This window comes from Vitis vinifera, chromosome 11, assembly GCF_030704535.1.
Source record: "Vitis vinifera cultivar Pinot Noir 40024 chromosome 11, ASM3070453v1".
In the NCBI taxonomy this organism is placed as follows: Eukaryota; Viridiplantae; Streptophyta; class Magnoliopsida; order Vitales; family Vitaceae; genus Vitis; species Vitis vinifera.
The window spans coordinates 3,409,269-3,436,844 of NC_081815.1; the positions used below are offsets into that span (position 1 = coordinate 3,409,269).

Below are 27,576 nucleotides of genomic sequence, written 5' to 3' on the forward strand. Positions count from 1 at the left end.
TGATACTCATTGAATCCTTCTATCAATGTTGATGAATGAGCACACAAAGTAATGTGTTGCGTGAATGAAAAATTATTCTCTTTTACTTACTATATTGTTATAAGAGAACACTGATACATAGAAAGGGATGAATATAGATTTTTTCGGTGTCCATGTTCGTGTATGAAGATTGGTTTTTCTTTCATGTTATTTTGAATTAAAAAGACAATAAATAACTTATAAAATCAAATTTCTATTAAGAAAAATCCAAAATACAATATTTTGATTTTCTTTGTACTAAAGAATACGAAATTCCATCTTTTGAGTTAATCTTGATTGAAGGATGAAAGTCACATGTGTATTAAATCGGGTGCAATCTTAATCTAAAGCTTGTTATAAGTTTAATCTTTTGTCTCGGGGGGTGAAAGAAAGATATTTGCTTTTGTTTGGTTTTTTCTATGAATTTGTAAAACTTACGCTTGTAAGAACTATTTATCCTAATTAAAGATTGTGGTTAATTTATTTTGAAGTAGAAAAAAGCTCCTTTATTTATAAGGCAAATTGGATAATATTTGTTTTTTTTTTTTTGCACACTTGGAAATTGACAATATTACTAGAAGAAATTCTCTTAATATAATTTGGGCCACCAAAAATTTTTGGAATCTTAATTTATATAAAATATATTTAATTGAACATTAAATGTTTTTAAATAAAATTATGATTTAATTGTGTTAAAAAAATTATAAAATAAAAAGATTTTTTCTTCATGTAAAAATTTTAAAAATAAATAAAAGGGACAATTGTCTTTTGGACTTAGTTGAGTATAAAAATTAAGATTTGACCCATAAAAATTGCATAATTGATGGAGATGATATAAAATATAAAGAGACTAATATTCATTTCAAAATTATTTTCTACCATAATATTTGAGAAGCTTTTTTATCTTAATTTTTTAAATAATTATTCTGAAAATTTATTATTTTTAGAAAACTATTTTTTTTTAAAAAACATATTATAAAAATATATCATTTAAAAAAATTAATTTGATATATTTTCAGTTATTTTTTATATACACAATTTTAAAAATATATATTTTTCAAGATGTTTTATTTTTAAATAATAATAATTTATTATTATTATTTTTTTAAATGATGCATTTTTTTCCAAATTACTAAATTATATTAAATTTATTGAGGTTTGCAAAAAGAATAAAATTTAAATTAATGTTTTTCTACTTTTTTTTTTTTATATAGTCAATAAAAGTCATTTTTGAAAAGATAAAAACTTCATATCATTTTTCTCAATTTTTATATTTTCTCTAAGTCTTATGTTTAAATAGTCAACTTATATGACCATAAGTTTTGAGGCCAACCAGGTCGTCCCATGATCAAATCCCATCCGCACGGAATGGGCTAAAGCTTGAGCCTGGATTTCACATTGGCCTGAAAATATCTGGGTCCATAGACTCAAATGAAAAACAAAACCCATCGGGCTATCACCCTTTGCCACGCTCCCTCGCTTCCTCCCTCCCTCCCTCTGTCCCTTCTTCCTTGCGAGCGCTCTCCAAAGTAGGCTTATCACCGACTGCTTCGTCGTTTCGATCTCCCAATCCATCATCTTGGCTTGATAACTAGGGTTCTCGCTCACGGTCTTCTTTCTTCGCATCAACTTCATCAATCAAGAACCGTAGTTTCTCTCACCTGTAAAAATGGTAACGGTTACTTTTTTCTTCTCTTTTGAGTGATTAGATCTGGTTTTAGGTTTCTCTGTTTTTCGATAATATACAGTTCAGATTATTCTCTTCTATATGTTCCGTTTGGTTGTTGAGAAAATGCGGGAAAGGAAATGAAAAAATTAAAATTTTGCGCCAGTCTGAAAACGAAATCCTTTACTTGTCAATCTTAATACCAATTATGTACTTTAGTTTTAGTGAATTTTATTTTTCGGAAACCAAAACAATTGAACTGTAAGAGTTAAAGTTGTATTTTATTTTTCCTTTTCATCGGATTTCTCAGCAACCTAACGAAGGACTACTTGAATAAGTTATCAGTTACTGCTATAAACAGTCGAGTTAGGATCAGATAGCTGGTTTCGAAAGTTTTTGAAATTTTCTTGGTGTATGGTCTAATTTAATTTTCTGTTTTCTCTTTCACATTATTTGCAGCCTCTCAGACTTGAAATTAAGGTATTTATGTTCATCCACTTGAATTTATCTTGTTAGGCTAATAAATGTTTCCATGCTTTGTAATCCAGTTATATCTTTAGTTTTCAAAAGTTGTAGCGTTTAGCTAACAATGACCTGTTGATCAGAGAAAACTTGCACAAAGATCTGAAAGAGTAAAATCAGTGGATCTACATCCAACTGAACCATGGTAATTTTCCTCATCTTCACTTCGTTAATTTGAGTTTGTCTCCCTTAGGTCAAAAAATATAACGCTGCATTTTTAAGCTTTTAGACAATGTTTATAGAAAATTTTGCAATTACAAGATGCTGCATGCAGGATCCTTGCAAGTCTTTATTCTGGAACTGTGTGCATTTATGATTACCTGTCACAGGTATGTAATATTGTTTAATTGTTTCATCCCATACTCATTACCATGCTACTTGCATTTACCCTATTTCTAAGTTTTAAATGTTGGCAAAGTAGCTTACCGCTAAATTGTTTTAGTTACTTTACTGCACTAACCTTGGCTGCTTGGAATAAGAAATTGCATGTGACATTAAAAATGTTTTTGGCCCATCATGGCCAGTATACATATCACCGTCTTGGTGCATCTCTCCAATTTTTTGTTTATCGAGAGCATAGTAGGTTTTTTAAAGGGGCCTGATGCAATTAGGTGGTAAATTCCACTCCTTGATGCAGGAAAATTCAGCCAAATGGACCTACAAATCAACTTAAGCCTAGATTTTGTTTTTATTCTTTATTCTAGTTTTTGTAGATTGCTATCAATATTGTTGTCAGGTGTATATAATGTGAATTGGTAGGGTTTAAGATGTATATCCATTTGTCCTCATGGTGCTCTTTTTTCAACTTTTTCGATGTCTAATTCTTGCTATCTTTTGTGTTTATTAGATACTCTAGCCAAATATTAAACAAGCATTTTTAAGAAAAAAATAATTATTATAAATAAAAATACAATGATTTCATTGCATTGAAATGTTAAGTACAAAGAAGGATGAGAAATCCTTCCCAAAAGTACACAATCCTCTATACAAAGTCTGATAAAAAAAATCGAATAAATGTATACTAGTTCAAAAGGTCAAATCTAGCTATGATTTATAGAGTATAAAATCTCCTACAAAAGCAACTATATTAAAAACGCTAGAGAAACGACACAACAAAGTACACAAGACATATACAAGTCACGCCAAAAAGTGCAAAGAATCAGCAAGACCACAAAAAACCAAGGCTCTCTCTTAACAAGGGCCCAACCACTCTACAAAATCAAATAAAGGCACAAAACCTGTCTCTATGTACACCTTCACCCAAAAAAACAAAATACTAAGGAAAGAAGACTTCAAAAAGTGGTCTGGATGCTCTTCGTTATCAAACGACCTTTGATTCATTTCCTTCCAAACAATCCAAAAAATATACAAAGGAGCCGCTTTCCAAACTTTCTTGCATCTTTTATCCACAAAAGGCCACTCCACCTTATAAGAGCCTCCTTAATTGTAGGAGGTTGTATCCAATGGATTCCAAAAATAGCAAACAACAAATCCCATAGAACCCTAGCCTTGGAACAATGGAGGATAATATGATCTATAGATTCTTCCTCTTCTTTACAAAGAAAACATCTATTTACCATACTCTACCCTTGTCTTTGAAGTTAATTAATTGCCAAAGCTTTTCCTAAGTTAGCCTCCCATACCAAGAAGCTAACTTTAGAAGGCACCTAAGAGTCCTAAACCACACTTTGGTAAGTTAAATGTTCCCCCCGGTTCTAGCGCGTCATATAAGAGCTTAATGAAAAACTTGTTATTGCTTGAGTTCATCCACACCACCTTATCTTCCTCCTCACTAACAACTACCTCCTCTTTTAGCCTTAAGAAAAGCTCCTCTACGATGTCCAGCTTCCAATCATTTAAAAGTCTAGAGAAACAAAGGTTCCAATGGCCTTTTTCCTCTTCATGAACCTATAAGCATGCAACTCATGTCTCTTTTGAAATAGCTAAGGCATATAAAGAAGGAAATGAACATTTCAACAGTTCATCCTCACACCATTTATCCTTTCAAAATTTACCTTCTTCCATTATCCATCAAAAAAGAAGAATTACAATGGAAACCATTCCATTCCTTCTTGATAGACTTTCAAAGCCCCACACCATACCCAACTCTAACTTCGCAGGATTGCCAATTGCCCTCTTCCTCCCCAATCTCCATATTTACCACTAATGACTTGATTCCAGAAGGCTCCTCTTTCTATTGCAAACCACCAATTCCATTTGCATAAAAGCGCCTTATTCAACAAAGAAAGATGTCTGATACCTAACCCCCTTTTCTCATTTTTGTACACATTGTCGACCAATTCACAAGATGGATCTTATTCTCCAACGCTCCCCGTCCCTAGAGGAAATCTCTTTAAATTTTTTCCAACCTTAGCTTGACTTTTCTTAGAATATTGAATAAAGACATAAAATATATGGGAAGGTTAGATAAAGTACCCTTGATTAACGTAAGCCTTCCTTCTTAGAGATGTATCACATTTTCCACATTAAGAGTCTTTTACAAAACCTTTCTTCCACCCCACCCTAAGTTGCCACTGATCTCAAGGGAGCACCCAAAGGCAGACCAAGGTAGATAGCTAGGCGTTTGCCTTCTTTGCACCCTAATTCTTCCATCAACTCCTCTAAATGGTCCACTCTACCAATAAAAATTAACTCATTTTTATTTAGATTAATTTTCAGCCCCAGTAGAGCTTCGAACAACATAAGCAACCAACTTAGGTGAACTGTTTGATCTTGGGAAGCCTCATAAAAAACAAGAGTGTCGTATGCAAACAACAAATGTGACACCTCCTCCCCTACACCACCTTCGTCCCTCACCTTAACACCCATAAGATAACAACCCTCCTTAGCTCTCTTAAGGAGATAACTATTAGCCTCCATCACAATAAAAAATAAATATGGAGACAAGGGGTCTTCTTGTCTCAAACCTTTAGAACTATGGAAAAAACCCGAAGGAATATCGTTCACAATCACTGCAAACCTTGCTGAGGAGATACACCACTAAATCCATCCTATTCATTTCCAACCAAAATTCATCTTCTCAAGCACGGAGATTGAGAAATTCCAATTAACACAATCATACACCTTTTCAATGTCTAACTTACACAAGACCCCACATTCATTACTCTTCATCATAGAGTCTATGACTTCATTTGCTATTAACATCATGTCAAGAATCTATCTACCCTCTACAAAAGCGTTCTATGACACCAAGATCACCTTACCCACTTCTTTCTTAAGTCTCTTAGTTAAGACTTTTGCTAAGATTTTATACAAATTGTCTGCCAAACTAATAGGCCTAAAATCTTTAAGATCCTTTGCTCCCCCTTTTTTTTTTGGATTAACACTAAAAATGTAGCATTGAGACTTTTCTCAAACCTCCTAGGGACAAAGCATCGAGCTCGGATGGATTCTCTTTAGTGTTTTGGCAGTTTAGTTGGGAATTCGTGGAAGACAAGGATATGAGGTTCTTCAAAGAATTCCATGAGCATGAAAGATTTGTAAGGAGCTTGAATGCTACATTCCTGGTTTTAGTCCTATAAAAAAGGAGAGGTTGAAGACCTTAGAGACTTTAAACCTATTAGTTTGGTGGGAGGCCTATACAAGCTGTTGGCAAAGGTTTTATAGGCTGAAGAAGGTGGTAGGTAAGGTGGTGTCTTCATCCCAAAATGCTTTCGTTGAGGGAAGACAAATCCTTGATGTTGCGTTAATTGCTAATGAGGTTATAGATTCTTTGCTAAAAAGTGATGAGAGTGGTGTGTTGTGCAAACTTAACATAGAGAAGACATATGACCATTTAAATTGGGATTTTCTACTTCTGGTGATGCAAAAAATGGGCTTCGGGGAGAAGTGGGTAGGCTAGATAAGGTGGTGTATTTCTACCGCGATGTTCTTGGGTTTCTTTCACAACACTAGGAGGATTAAGGCAAGAGGATCCTCTTTCACCCTATTTATTTGTGATTGGGATGGAGGCTTTAAGTAGCCTAATCAATAAAGCAATGAGTGGAGGTTTTTTTTCCAATTGTAGGGTGAAGAGGAGGGGTGGAATTGGGACTGTAATTACTTATTTGTTGTTTGTTGATGATACGCTCTTTTTTTTGTGAGACTTCTCAAGACCAAATGGCTTACTTGAGCTGGTTACTAAAGTTGTTTTGAAGCCATTTCTGGTTTGAGAATCAATTTGGAAAAAAGTGTGATTTTACTGGTGGTAAGGATGGAAAATGCAGAGATTTTGGCTCTTGAGCTCAGGTGCAAGGTGGGGGTGCTCCTTACCTCTTATTTAGGGCTTCCCTTAGGTGCTCTGTACAAATCAGTAGCGGTTTGGTATGGGGTGGAGGAGAGCTTTCGTAAGAGGTTAGCCATATGGGAAAGACAATTTATATCTAAAGGAGGAAGGTTTACTCTCATTCAAAGCACCTTGTTTAGTATGCCCATTTACTTCATATCATTGTTATGCATTTTAAGACTGGTTAGATTGAGATTAGAGTAGATCCAGAGAGACTTTCTTTGGGGCAGGTGAGCTTTGGAGTAGAAGTCCCATCTTGTAAGGTGGGCGGTTGTTTGTTTAGATAAAAGTGAGGGTGGTTTGGGTGTTAGATGCCTCTTGACAATACAAGGGAAGAGGGTTTGTACAAATTTGGAGGATAGAGTGCTTTGGAAAAAGACTAAAGATGGTAAATTTTTTGTTAAGTCCTTTAAGGTGCATTGGAGCCTGGATTTGCAATCCTGTTTTTGAGGAGCATCATTTGGAGCCTTTGTGATCCTCCCAAAGTGGGTTTTTTTGCTTGGGAAGCTTCGTGGGGTAAAACCTTAACTTTGGATCAACTGAAGAGGAGGGGGTGATCCCTAGCTAGCAGATGTTCCCTTTGTCTTGTCGAAGAAGAGTCTATTGATCACATTCTTATCCATTGCACTAAGTGTAAGGTTTTGTAGGAGTTGTTATTTGCTCTTTTTGGTGTGACTAGGTACTTTTTTGTTGGTTAGAGAGACTTTCCTTGGTTGACATGGTTCCTTCATGGGCAAGAAACGTAAAAAGGCTTGGATGACGGCTCCCTTATGTCTTTTTTGAATAGTTTGGAAGGAAAAAAACAGGGTTGCCTTCGATAATGAGGAAATTTTGATTCACGATTCATAGGATGAAGAATTCTTTTGTATATAGTTTTTGGTCTTGGACTAGGATGTTTATAGATGAAGGTCCTTTACCTTTAATCAATTTTTTTGAGTAGTTGGGTTCTAGATGAGGGCGGGTGAGATTTTTTGTTTCATCTCTTCTTTTTTGTTTATGCCTTTAGGTGCCTATTGTATACTTCTTGTATGCTATGAGATGGCCTTTGGGCGCCCTTTTTTCTTTATTTATAATATTTTTCTGCGCTTTTACCTATATAAAAAAAAAAACTTTTCTCAAATCTCCCATGGTCATAAAAATCTCTTAAGAAACCCCATCATGTCATCCTTCACAAAATCTCAACTGAAATGCCAAAAAGCCAAGGAAAACCCATCTTGACTTGGAGCCTTGTCCCCATTTAACCCTTATAAGGCGCTGAAAACCTTCTCCTTAGAAAATGGTTCATCCAACCTTTCTGTCTCTTCCACCTCTAAAACTTTAAAATCTAAAGCATTGATGGAAGGTCTCCACTTTTCTAGATTAAATAAAAGAGTGTTGTAAGCCCTGACCACCCTTTCCCTTATCCCATTCTCCTCATAGAACCATACCCCGTTAATTTTAATCCTCAGCATGCAATTCCTTCACCTATGTGCATTAGCCATCTTATGGAAGATTTTCGTATTTCTATCCCCTTCTTTAAGCTAGATCTCCTTGGACTCCTGTCTCCTTGAGGTTTCTTCAAAGAGAGCCTACTTCATGAAATCCTCCCTAGCTCTCCTTCTAGCTTCTGCTTGCTCAAGGGAAAGAACCCTCGCCCTTTCCTTCGAATCCCAAAAACCTATCTCTTTGAACATCTACTCCTTCCTAATGGACACGTTACCAAAGACCATATTCTTCCATCTTTTCAAATCAGATTTCAATGCCTTTAGTTTTGCAGCCAGAATAAGGCTATAAGAACCTCTAAAATTGTACCCCGTCCACCACCGTTTTAAGAGATCTTTAAAACCCTCCGCCTCCAACCACATATTTTTAAACCTGAATGGACTAGCACCACTCCTCATCCCTCCTCTGTTTAAAAGACTTGGAGAGTGGTCTGACACTGGTTTAGGCAGAATACTCTGAAGGACACCACTGAAATGGTTTTCCCACGATTCAGACACCAAAATCCAATTCAGTCTTGATAAGGATTGATTGTTCAACCCCCCACTCCCAGTAAAGGAACCTCCTAACAGTGGTAGATCACGCAATTCTCTCTCTTTTTTTTTTTGATAGGTAAATTTTGTCCCTGTTGGGACTTGAACCTGGAACCTCCCACAGACCCTCCTCATAGAATTGCATGATGTACAATCTATGATGATGGTAGATCATGCAATTCTAACTCTTCAATGACCTCTGTAAACCTTCTTCTCATATCTGCAGACACCGTACTGCCCATATTCTGTTTCCATGAGAACCTGACTGAGTTGAAGTCCTCCCCTCCTACATACCATAAACCTGCCCACAGCCCCAACTTTTGGCACGTTTCAATTAATATGCATTTTGTGCTTATTAATATGTATATATAGACACACACACACCCACATTAATTTAAAAGTGAAGGTCAACTAGTTTCCAGAGGTTTAATTTCATCAATCATTTCAGTCTTATAAAAAATATTGGATACTTCTAATTGAATTTTTTATTTATTTTTATTTACTTAGACAATGATAAAGTCTTTCGAGGTCACCGACTTGCCAGGTATGTTATTCATACATGACTTTTAATTTCTCCAGTCTTGGCATGGTAATTTCATTTACATCTAAGGCATCTGCTTGCAGTCCGGTCAGCAAAATTTATAGCTCGTAAGCAGTGGGTGGTTGCTGGAGCTGATGACATGTTTATCCGTGTATACAATTACAATACTATGGATAAGGTTACAATTTTTGAAGCACATGCAGACTACATTAGATGTGTGGCTGTCCATCCAACACTTCCATATGTATTGTCTTCATCTGATGACTTGCTTATAAAGCTTTGGGATTGGGATAAAGGTTGGACGTGTACTCAGATTTTTGAAGGGCATTCTCACTACGTGATGCAAGTGACATTTAATCCAAAAGACACCAACACCTTTGCAAGTGCCTCCCTCGATCGCACTATAAAGGTGTGAGTGGAAATGTTTCTTGATAACCTGTTGTGAACTTGAAGATGTGTTTCAATGTCCTAATGTTGATCCTTCCATAGTTGATTTTATTGATTGTGTGGGAACCCATTGAGGAGGGGTTGGTTCTTTTTGCACCTCCGTTCTTGGCAACTGTTTTGTTTTCAGCAGGGGAGCGGGGGGTGTTTCTTCTTTGTATACTTTAAGTCGCTGTTTTGGCGGCTTTTTCAATACAGTTTTTCTCCTTTACTTATAAAAAAAAAAAGTCCTAATGTTGATCTGGCGTCCTGTTCCAGATTTGGAATCTCGGCTCCCCTGACCCAAATTTTACTTTGGATGACCACATGAAAGGGGTAAACTGTGTTGATTACTTCACTGGTGGTGACAAGCCATACTTAATCACGGGTTCTGATGATCAAACTGCCAAGGTGTTTATCTGATGCTTATTGACTAAATAGCTTCCATTTATGTGCATTCCATTTGATTACTTTCTGTGATTAAATTTTGGTGGAACAGGTGTGGGACTACCAAACCAAAAGTTGTGTTCAGACACTAGAAGGCCACACACACAATGTTTCTTCAGTCTGTTTCCATCCAGAGCTTCCTATTATTTTTACTGGTTCAGAAGATGGGACTGTTAGAATATGGCATGCAACCACTTATAGGTAAGTTCTATGTCCAGATGCAGTGATATATATTGAAGTTATGCGATATGGAAGTTCTTGGATTTGAAGCTCCTGACCAGCAAAGGTTTTTTTTTTTCCTTGTGTAGGATAGACTTAATACAACATCTGAATGTCTTGACTTCTCATTTATATTGTTTTTGCAACAGTATATATTGATAGGTTCCTTTTTCTCCAATATATTCTATGAGCTCACTCCCTTATTAAATGTTTTCTTTTAAACTGAGAGTGATGTTCAGCTTGCCAACATATCTAAAATCCTAAACCACTTCTTTTGAGCTTGTTGAAAACTGTTTGTTGTTCATACTGAAGTCTCTTAAATTCCAACCCTGGCCCTATAAAAAAGTAACTGTTTCTTCATCTTAAAAGTGTAACTACCTTGTGCTAAAACTGATATGCGAGGTTCTTGAGAAATTCTTACTTAGTCTTATTTCTTTTTTATTTTTGTCTTTGAAATGAATTATAAACTTAGGATGATTGCAGTGGTGCTGCAAAATAATTAATCCTATGGACTAGTTCCCTACCTAGAATGTTTAGCTCATGAGCTCATGTTTCACAGTATTGGCCGAGTCCGGTATGACTTGGCTAAGTCATATCCGCCTTGGTTCTTTTCACGCTGAGTCCAATACCTGATACCATCTCAAACTCAGACTTGATCAAGACTTGTTTAAACTTGGTTGACTCGATCAAAATTCCGAATTGACTTCGTTGAATCGTTTGAGTTACCAAAAAAATGATTTTTTTCATTTCAAATCACAGAAAATCAACAACAAACAGGATCCAAACCTAGAAAATCTATGAAAAATCAGAGATTTTCTTCAAAAGAAAAGCTTTTCAAGAATCAAAAACCATGACCCATAATGAAGAGGAAGAAAAACATCAGCCTTACCATGATTGAGTCTTGGAGATGTAGAAGAAGAGGTTGAGAAACATCATATCGATTTCCTCCATTGACGTCCATGGCAATTGCTGCATCTAGCCTCTCCTCCCTTTGCTTTTGGTGGGTATGCAACTGGCTAACAGCAGCTGCCCTTGTCTCTTTCTCTGGCAGCCCTCTTCTCTCTCTCCCCGCGTAGGTGTGTGTGTGCGAATTGGGGATTTGAAGATTGTTTATCATTTTCTATGTTAAGATGGTATGAATCATTTAGTGTAGTATGAGTTGCATTAATCTAAGGTAATTTATTTCCATATTTTATAATCTATTATTTTATATGATAATGGTGTGGTATAAATTATATTAGTTTAAGTAATATATTAGTTTATATGTTAATGGTAGCATATATGATGTATTAATTCATTATTCATTATTTAATTTATTATTATATTGATATATTAAAATCATTTAATTAACAATATATCGTACTTTGTTTGATAAATATATTTTTATTTTTATATTTAAATATAAAGTGTTGTAATCATTTAATTGAAACTACAAAACAATTGATTATTGAACTGTATGTCTTTTAGTAAAAATATCATTGTATTTGAAATAAAATATTTTTCAATTCTTAATGTCATCATAAATTACATTGTGGATACTTTATAACTATTTAAATAATGTTAAATGTGTGAACATTTTATTTTATTATCTTTTTAAGGTTATTTGAACTTTTTAACTATCTTATTTTGCATATCACCCAATACCGAGCTGAGAAGCCAAGACCAATGTGCCTTGGGACCCTCCAAGTCAATAGTCGATATTGCGACTTTGAGCCATGCATGAGCTTGCTCTCACTTCTTTATCAAGAAACCAAAAGAAGATTTTCGAACCCCTTTTGTTGGTTGACAGTCTCTAGGTTCTGTTTACAGGCTAAGATATATAAATGTTGTGTGAATCTATTTCTTAATTGAATATGGTACTCAAGCCAATAGAGCCTTATATCAACCATTTGGATTAGGTGTACGAATTATTTTTCATCATATTGCTTTATCTAGGACCATAGCCTTTTTTCCCCTCAGTGCCTTTATCTATTTTTCTGTTTGGGCTTCCTCTTGTTGTTGTTGGCACCTTCAATTAAATCAGTTGTTAATTCTTAGTGCTGTTATTGGTCTTTGTTACCCCGTGACATAGTTCTCCCGCTTCTCTTTTATCTTGTGCTCAGTTGGTGCTTCATCTATTATCTATTGATGAATTCTGGTTTGAAATTCCCATAAATGCTGAGTTGATGACTTCAATTTGTTTTGCAAGTTGTGGTTTTTGGTAAGTAGGCTACAAGGCACAAATTGTGATGTGTGCCTCATAAGTTTACTTATTTATTTATCTATTCATCTTTGCCTAATCTTAATTTTAATTTTGTTAACCATGCTCAGCAATTTACAGGCTTGAAAACACATTAAATTATGGACTTGAACGAGTTTGGGCCCTGGGATGTATGAGAGGTTCACGACGGTAAGGGTCTTAATTTTAATATTTCTTTCCCACAGGATTTGAATTTGCAGGGAGTTCTATGCTGATGTTCTTAGTTTAGAATAGTACAAGGATGTCAAAATTATCTATTCGATGCCTTGACATGGTTGAATTTCTATGCTTACTCTAACCATGAAAGTAAACAATTCACACTATAGCTCTTTTATTTTCTTTTCACTATTTGGGTTATTTTAGTTTAGGCTTAAAAATATAGGTTTATTTTGAATAATTGTTATCACACTCTCTCAATATAGTTGCTGTATGCTTTATTCACATGTGGCTTCTTTTTCTTTCCTACTTTACAGGGTTGTGATCGGTTTTGATGAAGGAACCATTATGGTGAAAATTGGTCGAGATGAACCAGTAGCTAGTATGGATAATAGTGGAAAGATCATATGGGCTAAACACAATGAAATTCAAACAGTTAATATTAGAAGTGTTGGGGCAGATTATGAGGTTTATTTCCCTACATGTGCAGATTTCATCTTTTTGGCTGAGATGGATGAGAAACTATTTTTTCTCTTCTTTTTGCTTTGTCTAACATAGTCAATTTGGTAACATCTATTATTCTCAGGTTACAGATGGAGAAAGATTGCCTTTGGCTGTGAAAGAGTTGGGAACCTGTGACCTTTATCCTCAAGTAAGTTGGTTCTTTTCTAGCCACATGCTATCCAAGTGATGATTTCATGTGCCATTTTTGTTGAAGTGTGAATTCATTTACCTGATGTGACCTTTCCAAAAATTTTCTTAGGTACTTTGACCAATTGTATTAGTCTTTGGGTTTCTGAGATCTTCTATGCTGACTACAATATATGATGATCTGGTTTTGGAAACTAGATGGAAGAAAAACATGGAAGTAGACCAACTCAAAGAGCTCATGCTTTTTTTTTTTTTTTTTTTTCTTTTTTTATAATCTTTTTGGTAGACAAACTGAAAGAGCCTTTTTTTTTCCTCAGAAGAAAAAGATTAAAAAAAAAAAATTAAAAAAGCTCCTATATTTTTAAATTTTATACCTGTATAAATCTTTTCACCTCAGTAAACTAGGTTTGACATAAATTCCATAAATCTTGTGTAGAACCCAATGGCAGAACTAGAAATTTGTTTCACAAGGGGAACTTTTCTTAATAATAGCAAAACCAAAAGAAATTCAAGTTAATGAAAAGTCATAGGAGTAATCCATAGGAGCATGTATTCAATAAATTTATCCTTAAGATTTTATATTTAAATCTTATGACTCGATCATAGACAATTTTGAGGAGATTGGATGGTTGGAAAAAAAAATCCTTTTTGTCCTTAAGTAGAAGAATAACTCTAATACAGTCCTATTTCTCTTACATCTCTAGTTATTTCCTCTCTTTATACAAGATCTCATCATCAGTAGCGACAAGAATTGAAAAAATTTGAAGAGGATTTTTTTTGTTAGGGTTTAGGGAGGAAAAGAGAGATCATCTCATAAGTCGGAACCAAGTGTGCAAGCCTAAGGAGGAAGGAGGGTTGGGGTTTGGGAGGATATCTTTGAGGAATAGGACCCTCTTAGGGAAGTGACTTTGGAAGTTTTCTAGGGTAAGTACAACTCTTGGGCATAAGGTTATATTAAGCATCTATGGGACACAACCTAACGGTTGGGACACCAAAATTTAGGTCAGGTGGTTGCATCATTACCCTTGAAAGGCCATTGCTCAGGTTTTCAAGGGTTTCTTTCTCTGTGTTTTTACTTATCAAAAAAAAAAAAAGGGTTTCTTCAATAATACTTATTTTGTGATGGGTAATAGGGCAAAGATTTATTTTTGGGAAGACTTGTAGTAGGAAGATCAATCTCCAAGTTCTCAATTTTCTAGTCTTTATGAAGCGCTATCAATTAGATGTTCTCCTATATCATCTATCCTTAACTTTTCTTTTATTTTTCTTGGAACATTAAACTTTTGACAAAACCTCACTGACTTAGAGCTGAGGATCTTAGGAATCTCATGTCCATTCACATTAGTATGAACCTATCATCGTCTTTTTTGAATATGAGAGTTTGGTCATTATTGTCTTCAAACTTATTTATAGTTAAATCGTTCTTCTTAATCTTATCTAATCAATCAACCCCAGTTCTTTTGTCTCAAACAAAATTCAGATGGAAATCAAAAGCCCCATCAAAGGTTAAGATATTTGTTTGGCTTGACCAACAAGAAAGTTACCATCAATGACTTGCTTCAACTGTGAAGATCTTTCGAAGCCCTTAGTCTTGATCATTGCACTTTGTGTGTGGGAAATGGAGAACTGATTGATCATCTTTGTTTACTCTATCCGGTGATTTTGGAACTATGACACAAGCTATTGAGATTAGCTAGATTGGATTGGGTTCCTCCTAGAAGTATTAGTGACATGATGACTATTTCCTCTTTAGGGTTTGGGGAATATTATCAGAGGCAAAGTTCTATGGCAAATTGTTTGTCTTATGCTGATCTGGATAGTATGATAGGGAAAGAAATACAAGGATCTTTGGGGACAAGTGGAAGACTTCAAAGATGACAACTTTTAAGGGCATTCCTCTCAATGTTATTTAAGTTTTTTTTTTACTTTTTTTTTCCTCTAGATTTTGTAAATTTGGGAAAGATTTCTCATCCTTCACTCGTACTTTTAATCCTTTTAATGAAATGTTTGTTCCCAATCAAATAAAGATTTTATATTTAAATAATCTCATTGTAATTGATCTTTATTTGGTTGCATATTAATTTTAAGAATTTTAATAATTTCATAAAGAAATTTTAGTAGTAAAATTAAAAATTATTATATACAAAGCTTAAAAAAGGTAAAAGACCACTATTAATGAATATCAGGGAAAGTAAAGTTTTCATCTGAAAATTAATTTGTTGTGCAATTTTTTTTTTTTTTTTTGGTTTAAGTCAAAGATATTATTTTTATGTTGGTTTTTAAATCATTTAAATTAGAAATTACAAATAAGAATCAATTAAAATTTAAAATATGATTTATTAAAAATATTTTAATTTTTTTTAGACAATTTTTTAAGAATGTGTAATAATTTCCAATAATGCAATTTTTTTGTATTAGGATTTCCCCCCCTAAGAGGCTAATTTAGAAGGGCTGAGGAACAGGGGGGCACCTCCCTGACCCCAGTGTGACTCTGTCATTGGTAGTGCCATGATATATATGCATATCTATTGACTAGCAGTCAAGATCCAATTTTTTCATTTTCAGCACTCATGTAGATGAAGTTGCGTGTGTAGTCTTACTTTTTCTCTAAGAGGCAGTGCATAGAATATGTGCGGGCTCAGTTTTTTTGTTGTCACATTATGGTTAATGACTTTTGTTTTTTTGGTTTTAATTTCAGAGTTTGAAGCACAATTCTAATGGAAGGTCTGTTGTTGTTTGTGGGGATGGGGAATACATAATATACACATCTTTGGCATGGAGAAATAGATCATTTGGCTCAGCGCTGGAATTTGTTTGGTCATCAGATGCAGAATATGCTGTGAGGGAAAGTACATCAAGGATTAAGATTTTCAGCAAAACATTCCAGGTTTTGATCCTTTCAAAGTTTAGATTCTCACGACTTATTGATGGGGGCTTTTCTCCAAGCAAATTAGCAATGCTTCTTTTGTTGCAAAGTTGTTTATCTTGTTGTATTTTGTTCCTTGGCTGCCCTCACTTGCCAGAGACTTAAAGTAAGCATTTGGCTGGGTGAGGCAATGCCTTAGCTAGCTTGTGACAAGGTACTGAATTTGTGAATGGACTAGATTAGGTTTTTACTGATCTTGTCAAACATATATTGAAGAACAGAGAGCTCTGGTTGAAGGTGGGATGAATGGAAACCACGAGTAACCCTATTTCTTATGTAGACAGATGGTGGAAGTCTTGCACTAAAATGCTACTTCTTTCCAACAAAAGGAATACTCTTCTAAGTCATTGTGGAAATGCGACTGATATAATTCTTTTCCTGCCTGGGAAATTGAATGGAGTTTAATGGTGGTGGCATTCTTCAGGAAAAGAAGAATATTCGACCAACCTTTTCTGCTGAACACATTTATGGAGGGGCACTTCTGGCGATATGCTCAAATGACTTCATTTGTTTTTATGACTGGGCTGAGTGCAGGTTGATTCGGCGGATTGATGTCAATGTCAAGGCATGTTCTCAAAAAGCTTACTTCACAATTACCAGGTTTTGGCCACAGAGAAACTAATAGTTCATTTCTTTGGGTGGTTTCAATATTTCAGAATCTTTATTGGGCTGATAGTGGTGATTTAGTGGCAATTGCAAGTGATTCATCATTTTACATCTTAAAGTACAATGTAAGCTTTCTCCCTTTTTGGTTCTCTTATCCCACTTTTATGAGAAATCATCATAGATTTGTCATAAAATCTATTCGTTTTACAATCATTTGAGATTAAGTACCTCACTTAACAACCAAATATGTTTATTTGGCAGCGTGACACAGTTGTGTCACATTTCAATAGTGGAATGCCTAGTGATGAACAGGGTGTTGAGGATGCTTTTGAACTCCTCCATGAAATAAATGAGCGAGTCAGAACTGGAATATGGGTTGGGGACTGCTTCATTTACAATAACTCCTCTTGGCGACTTAACTATTGTGTTGGTGGTGAGGTATAAGAGAGTTGATTCCAGGTTGTATTTCTATATATATGATCTTCATTCTAAGGTGCAGTCATATAAATTGTTAATGTGATGATTTCAGGTAACCACCATGTTTCACTTGGACCGGCCTATGTATTTGTTAGGATATCTTGCCAGTCAAAGTCGCGTTTATCTTATAGACAAAGAGTTTAAGTGAGGGAGCTTGGGAGCTGCACTTCTGCAATCTGACTGCTTTTGTTCTTGTAATTGATCTAAATTTATTTATGTTATCTTATGCAGTGTTATGGGATATACCTTACTTCTCAATTTGATTGAGTACAAGACACTTGTAATGCGTGGAGACTTTCAACGTGCAAGTGAAATTTTACCTTTGATTCCTCAAGAGCACTACAATAGGTACTGAAATTCATAGTATACTGACAGCAAAGTAATTGTGTGAATTTGATGGTGTAGATGTGTCCTCAGGTTGTAGTCTGATTTGATAGCTTGCTAGATTCCTTTTGTTTTGGGTTATGATTCCAAGCACTTGCATAATGACAGTGATATAACTGAAACTATTTGCAACATTCTTGGGTTTATACCCTACTTGTTTTTTATGATCACCTTTGGCATTTACTTGTTAATACATGTGGTACAGCAGTTAAACCAATTGAGGTTTCTCAAATCCTGGTTGTGGTGACAGTACTTGGATATATGTGTAATAGCGATACTTGAGGAGTGCAGGTTTTAACTCTTCTGATTTGCACAATTTTTTTCTTATCAGGTTGTTTGAATGGTTTTGGTAATATCTATGTAACTCGGTAGTCCTCTTGTGGAATTGTCAATTCAGTTCCAGCCAATACTGTTATTATTCTTGATTAATAGTTCTATCCTTAGTTTGTTCACATTACTCTTCTTGACAGAGGATATCCTGCTGTTTTCCATGCACACAGGAAGAAAAGAGTTAATGCTTATATGTTTCTTGCAGCTTTTTTTTTGTGAAATTGCCTATTTTGTCCCTCATTTTGACATTCCTGTTAGATGTTGTTCTCCTTTAGTGGTAACTGATGGGTGCCCCAACATTGTTTTTCACATTCTAGGTTGTTACCTCTTTTGCATTTAGTCTAACGTAATGCAGTTCAAGCTGGAATTTCAAAGAGGAGCAATTTAAAATTGTTGGCTAGTTTCATTCATCCACCTATCATTTTTTTCTCTTATCATGTCCATATATTGCATATACTGTCAATGCATTGCAGAAAAGGAAGTGCATTCTGTATATACTTATGTTGTGACCGCATTTTTTTTCCACTTATTCTTGTTGTTTCAATTCCTTTTTCCATAGTTCTGAAATTTGACTGAGATGTGATGAAGATATATTTTACTTGCTAGTGTGGCTCGTTTCTTGGAAGCTCGAGGTATGCTGGAGGATGCACTGGAAGTTGCCACAGATCCTGACTATAGATTTGATCTAGCTATACAGCTAGGCAGACTAGGTACTGCAAAGGTAAGAATTTTTATTTATCTTTAGTTAGGTGTATAAACCTTCAATTGGCATTTAACACCTATGTAAGTGAGTGAGTTCATCAAAATCAACTCTTTTCTTATAATTGTTTGTTTCCATTATGAAAGATGTTTCTTCTCTTCTTGCAGGAAATAGCTTCAGAAGTACAGAGTGAAACCAAATGGAAGCAGTTGGGAGAATTAGCTATGTCCAATGGAAAGGTTTTTTGGCTACCATTAATTGTTTACTGACAGTTAATTGCTGGATGAGCAGCCCTCATTCATCACACATGCATGCAAATCCTTGGTGAAATGGCAGTGTTATAACTTTTCAACATTTGAAACTGTTAGTCAAATGATCTATCAACAAGTTTTTTGTGCTTTATCTCACTATAAACAGACATGAAGTGTGAACTTCTGAAGTTGGTAATGTGCCATGAATGATACGGAGGAAATTCAAAATGAAGTCTGTGCAAGAAGGGGGGAGAAAGTTAGAATGACATAAATTCTGACAAAAATCTAAGTTATAGTGATGAAAACCTTGATCGGTTGCTTTGATCTGTTTAGTTTATTTAACAAGTTGGAAATTGCACAGATGGTATGGGCTACATATGCACAATGTGTCTGGAGCTTGGAGAAAAAAAAAAGAAATTTATCATCTTGATCTGCATTGAATTCTCCATTCAGTCCATTTTGTTTCTCATATTGTTAGAATGGGTCTGTCTTGTTTTCTATATTATTTGATTTATACATCATTTTTACACAGCCATTGTAAATGGCCCTAATCTGTTTCATGCCTATGATCACTTTTTGGCATTTTATGAAATGAGATGATTTCAACTCTCTACTATGATTTCTGGTGTTGGCTCAGTTTTCGATGATGATTCCATTCTAAAGGAAGGACTTTTGCATTCAAATGATTGGTAAACCTAGTTGTAATGATTCCATATGGTTAAGTCTTCTAAATGTGCCCTTAATTTACTGCTTGATTTTTTATTGGTTAAGTGACCAGATGATGTATCTGCTTCTTTCTGAGTCATTTATTTTTTATATGCAAGTTAAACAATATTAATATCTTGGAATGTTAATGAAAATGTTTTTGTTTCTGATAAAAAAATGTTAATATCTTGGAATGATGTATTGTATTCAATGATGAATTATAACAGATCTTAAGGTATATATACTTCTTTAGATATTTCGTATTTTCTATTTATGATATTCTTGGAGATACATTTGTTAAAATTCTGGTAATGTTAGAATGCTTATATATATATACGCACATATAAAATCCAACTTCAGTGCATTGTTTTATTCAGGTATTTATGTCCTAGATCATATTGCTTCAGATGACCACCACTCCCCTTCCCCCTCCTCTTTTTTATTCCAATGTCTTAATGTATGTACTGGAATTGTTAATGCAGTTTGAGATGGCTGAGGAATGCCTTTTACACGCCATGGACTTGAGTGGTTTGTTGCTCCTCTATTCTTCTTTTGGTGATGCCAATGGAATATCAAAACTTGTTTCACTGGCTAAAAAGCAGGGGAAGAATAATGTCGCATTCCTTTGTTTATTCACGCTGGGTAAATTGGAAGAGTGCCTTCAGCTGTTGGTGGAGAGGTAATCATTTTCCTTACCATATAACCATAGAAAATCAACTGCTGATACTAATTTATTACACATTTACTTATTTCATTTAACAGACAATATGGTGGTAGTTTATATGACCCAGGAAGTTGAGATTGAGTTTACTGATTAGACTCTGATATGGTCTGTTGCAGTAATCGGATACCTGAAGCTGCTTTAATGGCACGATCTTACCTTCCAAGCAAGGTTCCAGAGATAATCACGATTTGGAGAAATGACCTCAACAAGGTTATTCTTCTGATTATTTCATTTTGTTTTCCATGAAGCACTTTGGTTAGTAAATCATATCCGAGATAGAGAGAGGACAACAAATGATGATGAATGTGATCTTATTGTGCGTCTTAAGTTTTTCCCATGTCATAAATGAACCAAGAAAAGAGATAAGGAGAAAGGAAAGGAGTGAAAATTTTGAACCCTTCTTGACTGCATAATGCATGATGTCATGATTTGCAGGTGAGCAAAAAAGCTGCAGAATCATTGGCAGATCCTGAAGAGTACCCTAATTTGTTTGAGGACTGGCAGGTTGCTCTTGACATTGAATCTAAAATTTCAGAGAAAAGGTATCTCTTAGAAGTTTTATACACATCCTATTTGATAGACTATTGTTCTTGATTTTCCCTTTTTAACTCTCATTATATTGCTTAATATACAATCTCATGTAAAACTAAGGTTTATACATGAGTCTTGATTGTATGCCTCATAGGATTTCAATGGTTAATTGTTGTTTTGTATTTTTTCCTTTTGTAAATGCTAGCAAGAAAAATTTATCCCAAAACCAATAACAGTGAATACTTAAAACCCTTAGTATAAATCTTTCAAAAAACAGTATAGTGTCTGGGAGGATTGGGCAGTGGATCCTTTTTTCCAGTGATGCATTTGATTCTCTGGTGGAGGAATAAAGAAGTCCATGGGGAAGAGTGATCCTCCCCAGGTTTCATTTTGGCCCAGAGAGGATAATGCAGGAGTGCTCCCACTAGGGATCCTGGGATTAGACACTGTTTTTTATGTTGAAACAGTTTTTCTTTATCAATGGGTGACGAGTTTCAATGTATTGGTGTGGATGACCTTGTGGATTTGATTTTCTCTGACCCATTGGAGTGGGTTTAGTTTAACATTAATGGGGTGATGATGAGCATTGATTTGTAATGCAGCAGGCAAGTGGAGGGGTGCTTTGTGAAGGTGGGATAGACTACCAAGTCTGGGCAGTAAAGGAGTGGCTGAAACTGGTTTGGGGCAAGGGTTTCAGGAAGGTTTTGGATCTGGATTTGCAATTTTTTTTGGGGTATCTTTGAGGCAAGGAGAACAATCAAAGCCATTAAATGATTAAACATAAATGGGAAGAAAAATGAGCAAAAAATTTTCTTGCCAGAAATTGTGAAGAAGATAACGATATATGAAATACTGTCTAAAATGCTATAGTGGTACTTTATCATATTTCCAAAACTAATACAGAACCGCAACTGGTCTCATCCAAGTTGTGAATCTTTGATGTGATATTAAAACCATGATGCATCATGAGTTACATCTTGGTGTCAGCTTATATTTAAAACCATAATGCTCCTTCAAAGAATAGCCAGCAGTTACTGGTACTTCAAGAATATTCCCCTGCTAGCAAAATTTTGTTTGAGGCCTTTGGGTGTTGATCTACTAGAAGGAAATGCTCAGTTGGGCTTTAGATGTTCCTTTCAAAATTGTTGTTTTTGTTGTCTTTGGAACATGTCACTTGTGTTTTTGGTGGATGTAGATCTTCATTAATTTTTAAAAATAAAGAATTTGTGCTTTATGCTTGATTCAGGTGTGTATGGCATGCAAATTGTTTGGAATTTTTTCATGTTTCATTCGGGCGTCTGACATTTGAATTGCTTGGGTTTTTTCTCCTGTAGGGGTACTTATCCTCCTGCTGAACATTATTTGAACTATGCTGAGAGATCAAACATCAACCTTATGGAAAGTTTTAAAAGCATGCAAATTGATGAGGAGGAGTCAATACTTGAAAATGGAAATTCAGATCACAGGGTACAATCCTTTAACAGATTATTTGATTCTGTATACTATAAATTGATGTCATCTGACTAATTTAAGAATTCGCAAGACCACTGGTGAGGCTGTTCTGTAAAAACCTGCACATTTGTTGGACAGCTGGAACTCAAATACAGTTCTTTCTAATAATTGACATATTTAATTGTATAAACTTCCATGTGTTAATATATCAAGTATTGACTCCCTTTGTCAGTACAATAGAATACACCAGCTTTTTGATGCTGAACTTGACCCAGGCTTGCATGAGGTCAATTCACCTCCTACATTTTGCCTTTTTTTGGGTCATCTGAATCATCACTGCTCTCACATGAAAGCAAAGACAGTTCCAAGAATTGAAGTCTAGTAACAGGTTTTAATTGATTAATCGCTGCCTTAAGGACATTGGAAATGGCATGTAGATGAATTTCACAAGCTGCAGCTGTGAAAATTTTTTAGGAATTTCTGGAAGGGCAATAATAATTGAAGTTCCCTATTTAACCCTGTCCTACTGACTGAACCACGTCATTTTGCTTCTTTGTATATAAATTATATGGGATGATAGCTATTAGTCTGGTCCCCGCTGAGGAGGCACCGACTCAATTTTTTGAAATGGCCCTGTGAATGCTAGAAGTCATGCCCCTGCAACCTGGGAAAAGAAAAAATTGGGGTTCTTATAACAGATGCTTAAGAAAAGTTAAATGAATGTGGAAAGATAGGAGTTAAGTATCCAAAAAGTAGTTCCAGTTTCTGCTTCCTCTGTTGGGTACTTGTTGTGAACATTGGAAAAGTTACTTTTGTCAAATCGGTATTTAATCTATATACCCACTTGCATTAATGGAACTTATTTGCTGGACTCTTGCAGGAAATACAAGCTAACGGAGCCTCTGAATACCAAGAAGAGGCTGTTAATGTGGATGTTAATTCTCCAGACAGGATACTTGTTAATGGTAATGAGGGTGAAGAAGAGCGGGGTGCAAATAATGAAGGAACTTCTACTGATTGAAGTTAATTGTTTGGGCATACTGTGAGTATCCAAATTTTGTTTCTGGTGATTAGTTAATTTGCTTTAAATGCTTCTCCAACTCCCTTTTTAACATATACTGCTGCTGCTGCTGCTACTATGATTTATAATTGATATTTGGATCTTCCCTACCATGTGGATATTATAATAGTAAAATACATCAGGGAAAAATGAAATATTACATGGTTGAACTTTCTTCTTCTACTACTACTACTACTACTACTACTACTACTACTACTGTATTTATTGTTGATATTCTTATCTTCCGTCTTATTTGTTAATTATGAGTAAAATACCTCATGAAAAAGTTTGTTTCTTCCCTATTATGTGGATATTATGAGAAAAATACCTCAGAAAAGTAACATGGGTGAAGTTCCACTACTACCACTGTGGCTTATAGTTGATATAGGTATCTTCCCTATTATGTGGATGTTATATGAGTAAAATACCCAAGGAAAAAGTAAAATGGGTGAAACTACTAGTGCTGCTACCATAATTAACGTGGATATCTTAATAGTAAAATACCTCAGGGAAAAATGAAATCTTTACATGATTGAACTTTCTTCTACTACTAATACTACTGTTATTTATTGATGCTATTCTTATCTTCCCTATTATTTGTTAATTATATGAGCAAAATACCTCAGGAAAAAGTAACATTGGTGAAGTTCCACTACTACTGCTGTGGCTTATGATTGATATAGGTATCTTCCCTATTATGTGGATATTATTTGAACAAAATACCTTAGGAAAAATTGACATGGGTGCACAAAGTAATATGGGTGAACTTTCTTCTTCTTCTTCTTCTTCTTCTTCTTCTTCTTCTACTACTACTACTACTACTACAATTTAAAATTATACATGTATCTTCCCTATTATGTAAATGTCATATTAGTAAAATACCTTGGGGAAAAATAGGATGAGTGAACTTTCACTACTAGTACTACTACTATGGTTTATAATTGATATTCATGTCTTCCATTGTTATGTGGATATCATATGACTAGCATAAAAGGTAAATAATGTTACTAATACTACTATGATTTATAATTAATGTAAGTATCTTCCCTATTATGTGGATGTTATATTAGTAAAACACCTTAGGAAAAAATAGGATCCCTATTATGTGGATGTTATATTTAGTAAAATAGCTTAGGAAAAAATAGGATGAGGGAACTTTTAGGAAAAATAGGACGTGTGAACTTTATAACACTGCTGCTACTACTAATATGGTTTATAATTCATATTCATGTCTATGGATGAACTTTTAACTGAAGAGTATTTTAAGTCTTGGTGGAGATCAATTGCTCTTACATGCTATTTTTTCTGCATCAACCTACTCATGTTCAACCATACTTGCATCCTTCTCAAGCTTGTGCTGCAGTTGCTCCAGTAAATTGGAACTTCTATGGGGCATTTATCTTTGATAAACTCAACCCCAGTAATCTGTTAACACCTGAAATTTGGATCTGTGGACCCCTTAAATCCATGTTTCAGCGAAGAGCCCTCAACCTTGTGATCTATGTTGGAGGGACTTGCCCACACAACTCATGGATGGCAAAAACAAATATGACCTTGACATGTTTCAGCTTTAAACATGGATTGATTTTTTATCCACTATGTGCATTACAATGTCAATGGACAATTGCTCTTTTAGGGGTGTATGCTTCTAGATTAATGTCAATGAACAACTGCTCCTTGAGGTGCGTATGTTTCTAGATTTTAGTTCTGTGTCCTATATAATTAAAAAGGTGCAAGTATTTGAAATTTCAAGTGATGTGATTACTATTCCATATCCAATGGCATGTATTGGTATATTAACCAGTCTATTAGGTGTTGTCCCATGAAACCTTTTCCTGACTTTTTTAGTACAATGCAAGCTTGAGATGAGATTTTTGTCTCGAGTCCTAGATATATAATATGCTGCTTAATGCCTTGATTTTTGTTCAACATGAGGCATATTTACCCTGAAGGAATAAGACATGATGTTAACCTTTGTAGTTGTTTTTCCGAGTTTCTTTCTTATTTTTTTCCCCCCCTGTTGTGTTATCTTGTGTATTCCAACAACAACAAAAACATAACAATATCTCGTCAAACCATAAACCATAGAAATTTCTTTTCTTTTCTTTTTTCTTTTATTGTATTCTGATATTGCTTTTGTGTTCATTTAAACATCTCATACTGGGCTTTCTTATTTCTTTCGTGTTTCCAAACATATGTTATCTTCAATTATTTGGAAGTCAATGGAGTGGGGATAGGTCTGACTTTTTTTTCTCTCTTTTTGTTTTTGGCTGAAAAGCAGCTCTTGCATCTCATCACTAGTTCCATCAAGACAGCTTGCTCCAGCTCTCATAAGCCATCTTCTTCAGGTGACAATTGACCATCTATATAATAATCTTTTTATTTTTATTTATTTTATTTTTCCAACTCCATATTTCATTATATGTTCACTCATGTATATATTTCATCTGCAATAGAAGTAATGAGATCATATCATGGTAGTTGAAGTGTACATTTTGGGTATCGCCTGCATGTTTTACTTGCTGGTCAATCCTTCAGAAACTTCTAATTTCGCAGATACATATGAGAGATTGCCTAGCAGTAATACCACTGCAGTTAGATTGTTTTTGGAATCAACTTGAAGATAGGTTACATAAATAACTTAATAGTGAAGTTCTTTGGTCAGTATATTGTAGTATTATTGGGGGCATTTCTATTCAGCAAATTCCTTTTTTATTGGGTGGGTTGGGTGGATGAAAAAACTTGTTTGGTGGCTCACAAGTGGCCATGAGAAGTCACTCTTCCTCAAAGTTGCATCAACAAGCACCAATGCACTGACATGGTCAATCATTCAACTGTCTAAAAGAAACTCAAAATCTCAACGGATTAGGAACTGGAACTCAGAACTATTTTCATTACTAGGGTAAAGTTCAAATGTTTTAAGTAGTAATCATACTGCAATATGTCCAAATGCTACTGAACCCCACCCCAGAAAGCTTCACCTTGACCCCCAACCATGCAACTCTGGTTCTTCCTTCAATGCCATAACTATTAACATCCTGAATTTGTTGGCTATGTCCATAAACGGCTCCCATAAATGAATTCAATTGTCTAACTCTCTAGCCTGTTTACATCACACCGTTTTAGGTTTTGAGTTCTCACATGATTATTGTCTTTTCTTGCACAAAAGTTCCTGCATTTTTTTTTCTTGGACTGGTTATTCTCGTGACACATTACAGAACTATGAAGAGTTAATTTTTCTTCTCTTTTAAAGAAAAGAAGTGCCTTATACGGATGTGACAAGGTTTTTGATTAGATTTTTCTATTTATGCTGTCCGTCTTATAACAGGTTGTCAAGTCCAGAAAGAAGCCACCAAAATGGACCAGTTGTTTACTTGGTCAGTGATTTTGTAGTTTAAAGGATCCCATACATTATACTCAGATATAAAATACCATTCTTGGAAGCTTCTCCTTGCTTTTTGTATGTATAATAATATGTAACAGCTATAATGATTGTGAGCGGTATAGAAAAGAAAATTTTTCTTTCTGATAATTTTTCTTTTCTTTTCTTTTTACAATTTTATAATATTCTTTTATCTTCACATTATTGTGATAAAGAATGTTTCAATCATGCTCAATCATTGGATTCCCTCTCCAATCTAGAGCATTATGCACCGGCAAGAACAAAGGTGGTCGGCGACCCGAAGAATCAAAATAATCACAATACTTATATGAGAAGATGGTTGTTTATTGATCATGGGTATTTCAACTGAGCTGGCATTTTCTTTGTTTCGTTTTTGGTAGGATTGTTAGCTTCTACGAATCCCACTCACTTTCTCAGTAGAGATAGAGACCCAATGATTTTGATCTAAGAGCTTTTGTTCTCACGTGCCTGACATATTCACGGATAAAGAAATGGAAATTCGCGAGTTAGACAACAAAACCAATTCACCCAGGAAATAATAAATCCAAATTTCACAAAAGCTGCTTTTGTTCGACTTACCATGTGATGCCGCACTTGCCCGTGCTTACAACCTGGCTCTCTCTCTGGACGCCTTTTAAAAAAAAAAACCACGTATTCAATGTTAAAGCTTGTTTTAAACAAATGATGATCATCTCCGGTGAGAGTATGTATGGTGGTGCATTATAATGCTAGTAAAGGTCCCTGGGTCAGAGGTCTGTTTTTTAACTTCTCTTCCCTTTACGGCGCCGGCCATGAATTTTAAATTTATGAAAAGGCTTGCAAGAGTTCACGATGCCATGTCTTTAATA

General features: G+C 35.0%; 1 protein-coding gene across 2 annotated transcripts; it reads left to right on the plus strand.

The window, feature by feature from the left end:
* Positions 1-1,369: 1,369 nt before the first annotated feature.
* LOC100247411 (coatomer subunit beta'-1) lies at positions 1,370-26,857 on the plus strand. 2 transcript variants are annotated; one of them, XM_010658041.3, is made up of 26 exons: positions 1,370-1,690; positions 2,144-2,164; positions 2,290-2,351; positions 2,481-2,535; positions 9,011-9,047; positions 9,128-9,453; positions 9,747-9,878; positions 9,967-10,115; positions 12,454-12,522; positions 12,846-12,996; positions 13,115-13,180; positions 15,878-16,066; positions 16,530-16,670; positions 16,762-16,836; positions 16,973-17,149; positions 17,241-17,332; positions 17,420-17,536; positions 18,509-18,623; positions 18,770-18,841; positions 20,041-20,237; positions 20,399-20,492; positions 20,718-20,824; positions 22,148-22,280; positions 23,146-23,307; positions 25,604-25,673; positions 26,654-26,857. In XM_010658041.3, the coding sequence occupies exons 1-24, from the start codon at positions 1,688-1,690 to the stop codon at positions 23,284-23,286; spliced, it is 2,721 nt and encodes a 906-aa protein (XP_010656343.1). In that variant the 5' UTR covers positions 1,370-1,687; the 3' UTR covers positions 23,287-23,307; positions 25,604-25,673; positions 26,654-26,857. The 2 variants fall into 2 exon arrangements, with proteins under 2 accessions (XP_010656343.1, XP_010656342.1); XM_010658040.3 differs by having other exon boundaries at positions 25,607-25,673.
* Positions 26,858-27,576: the final 719 nt, after the last annotated feature.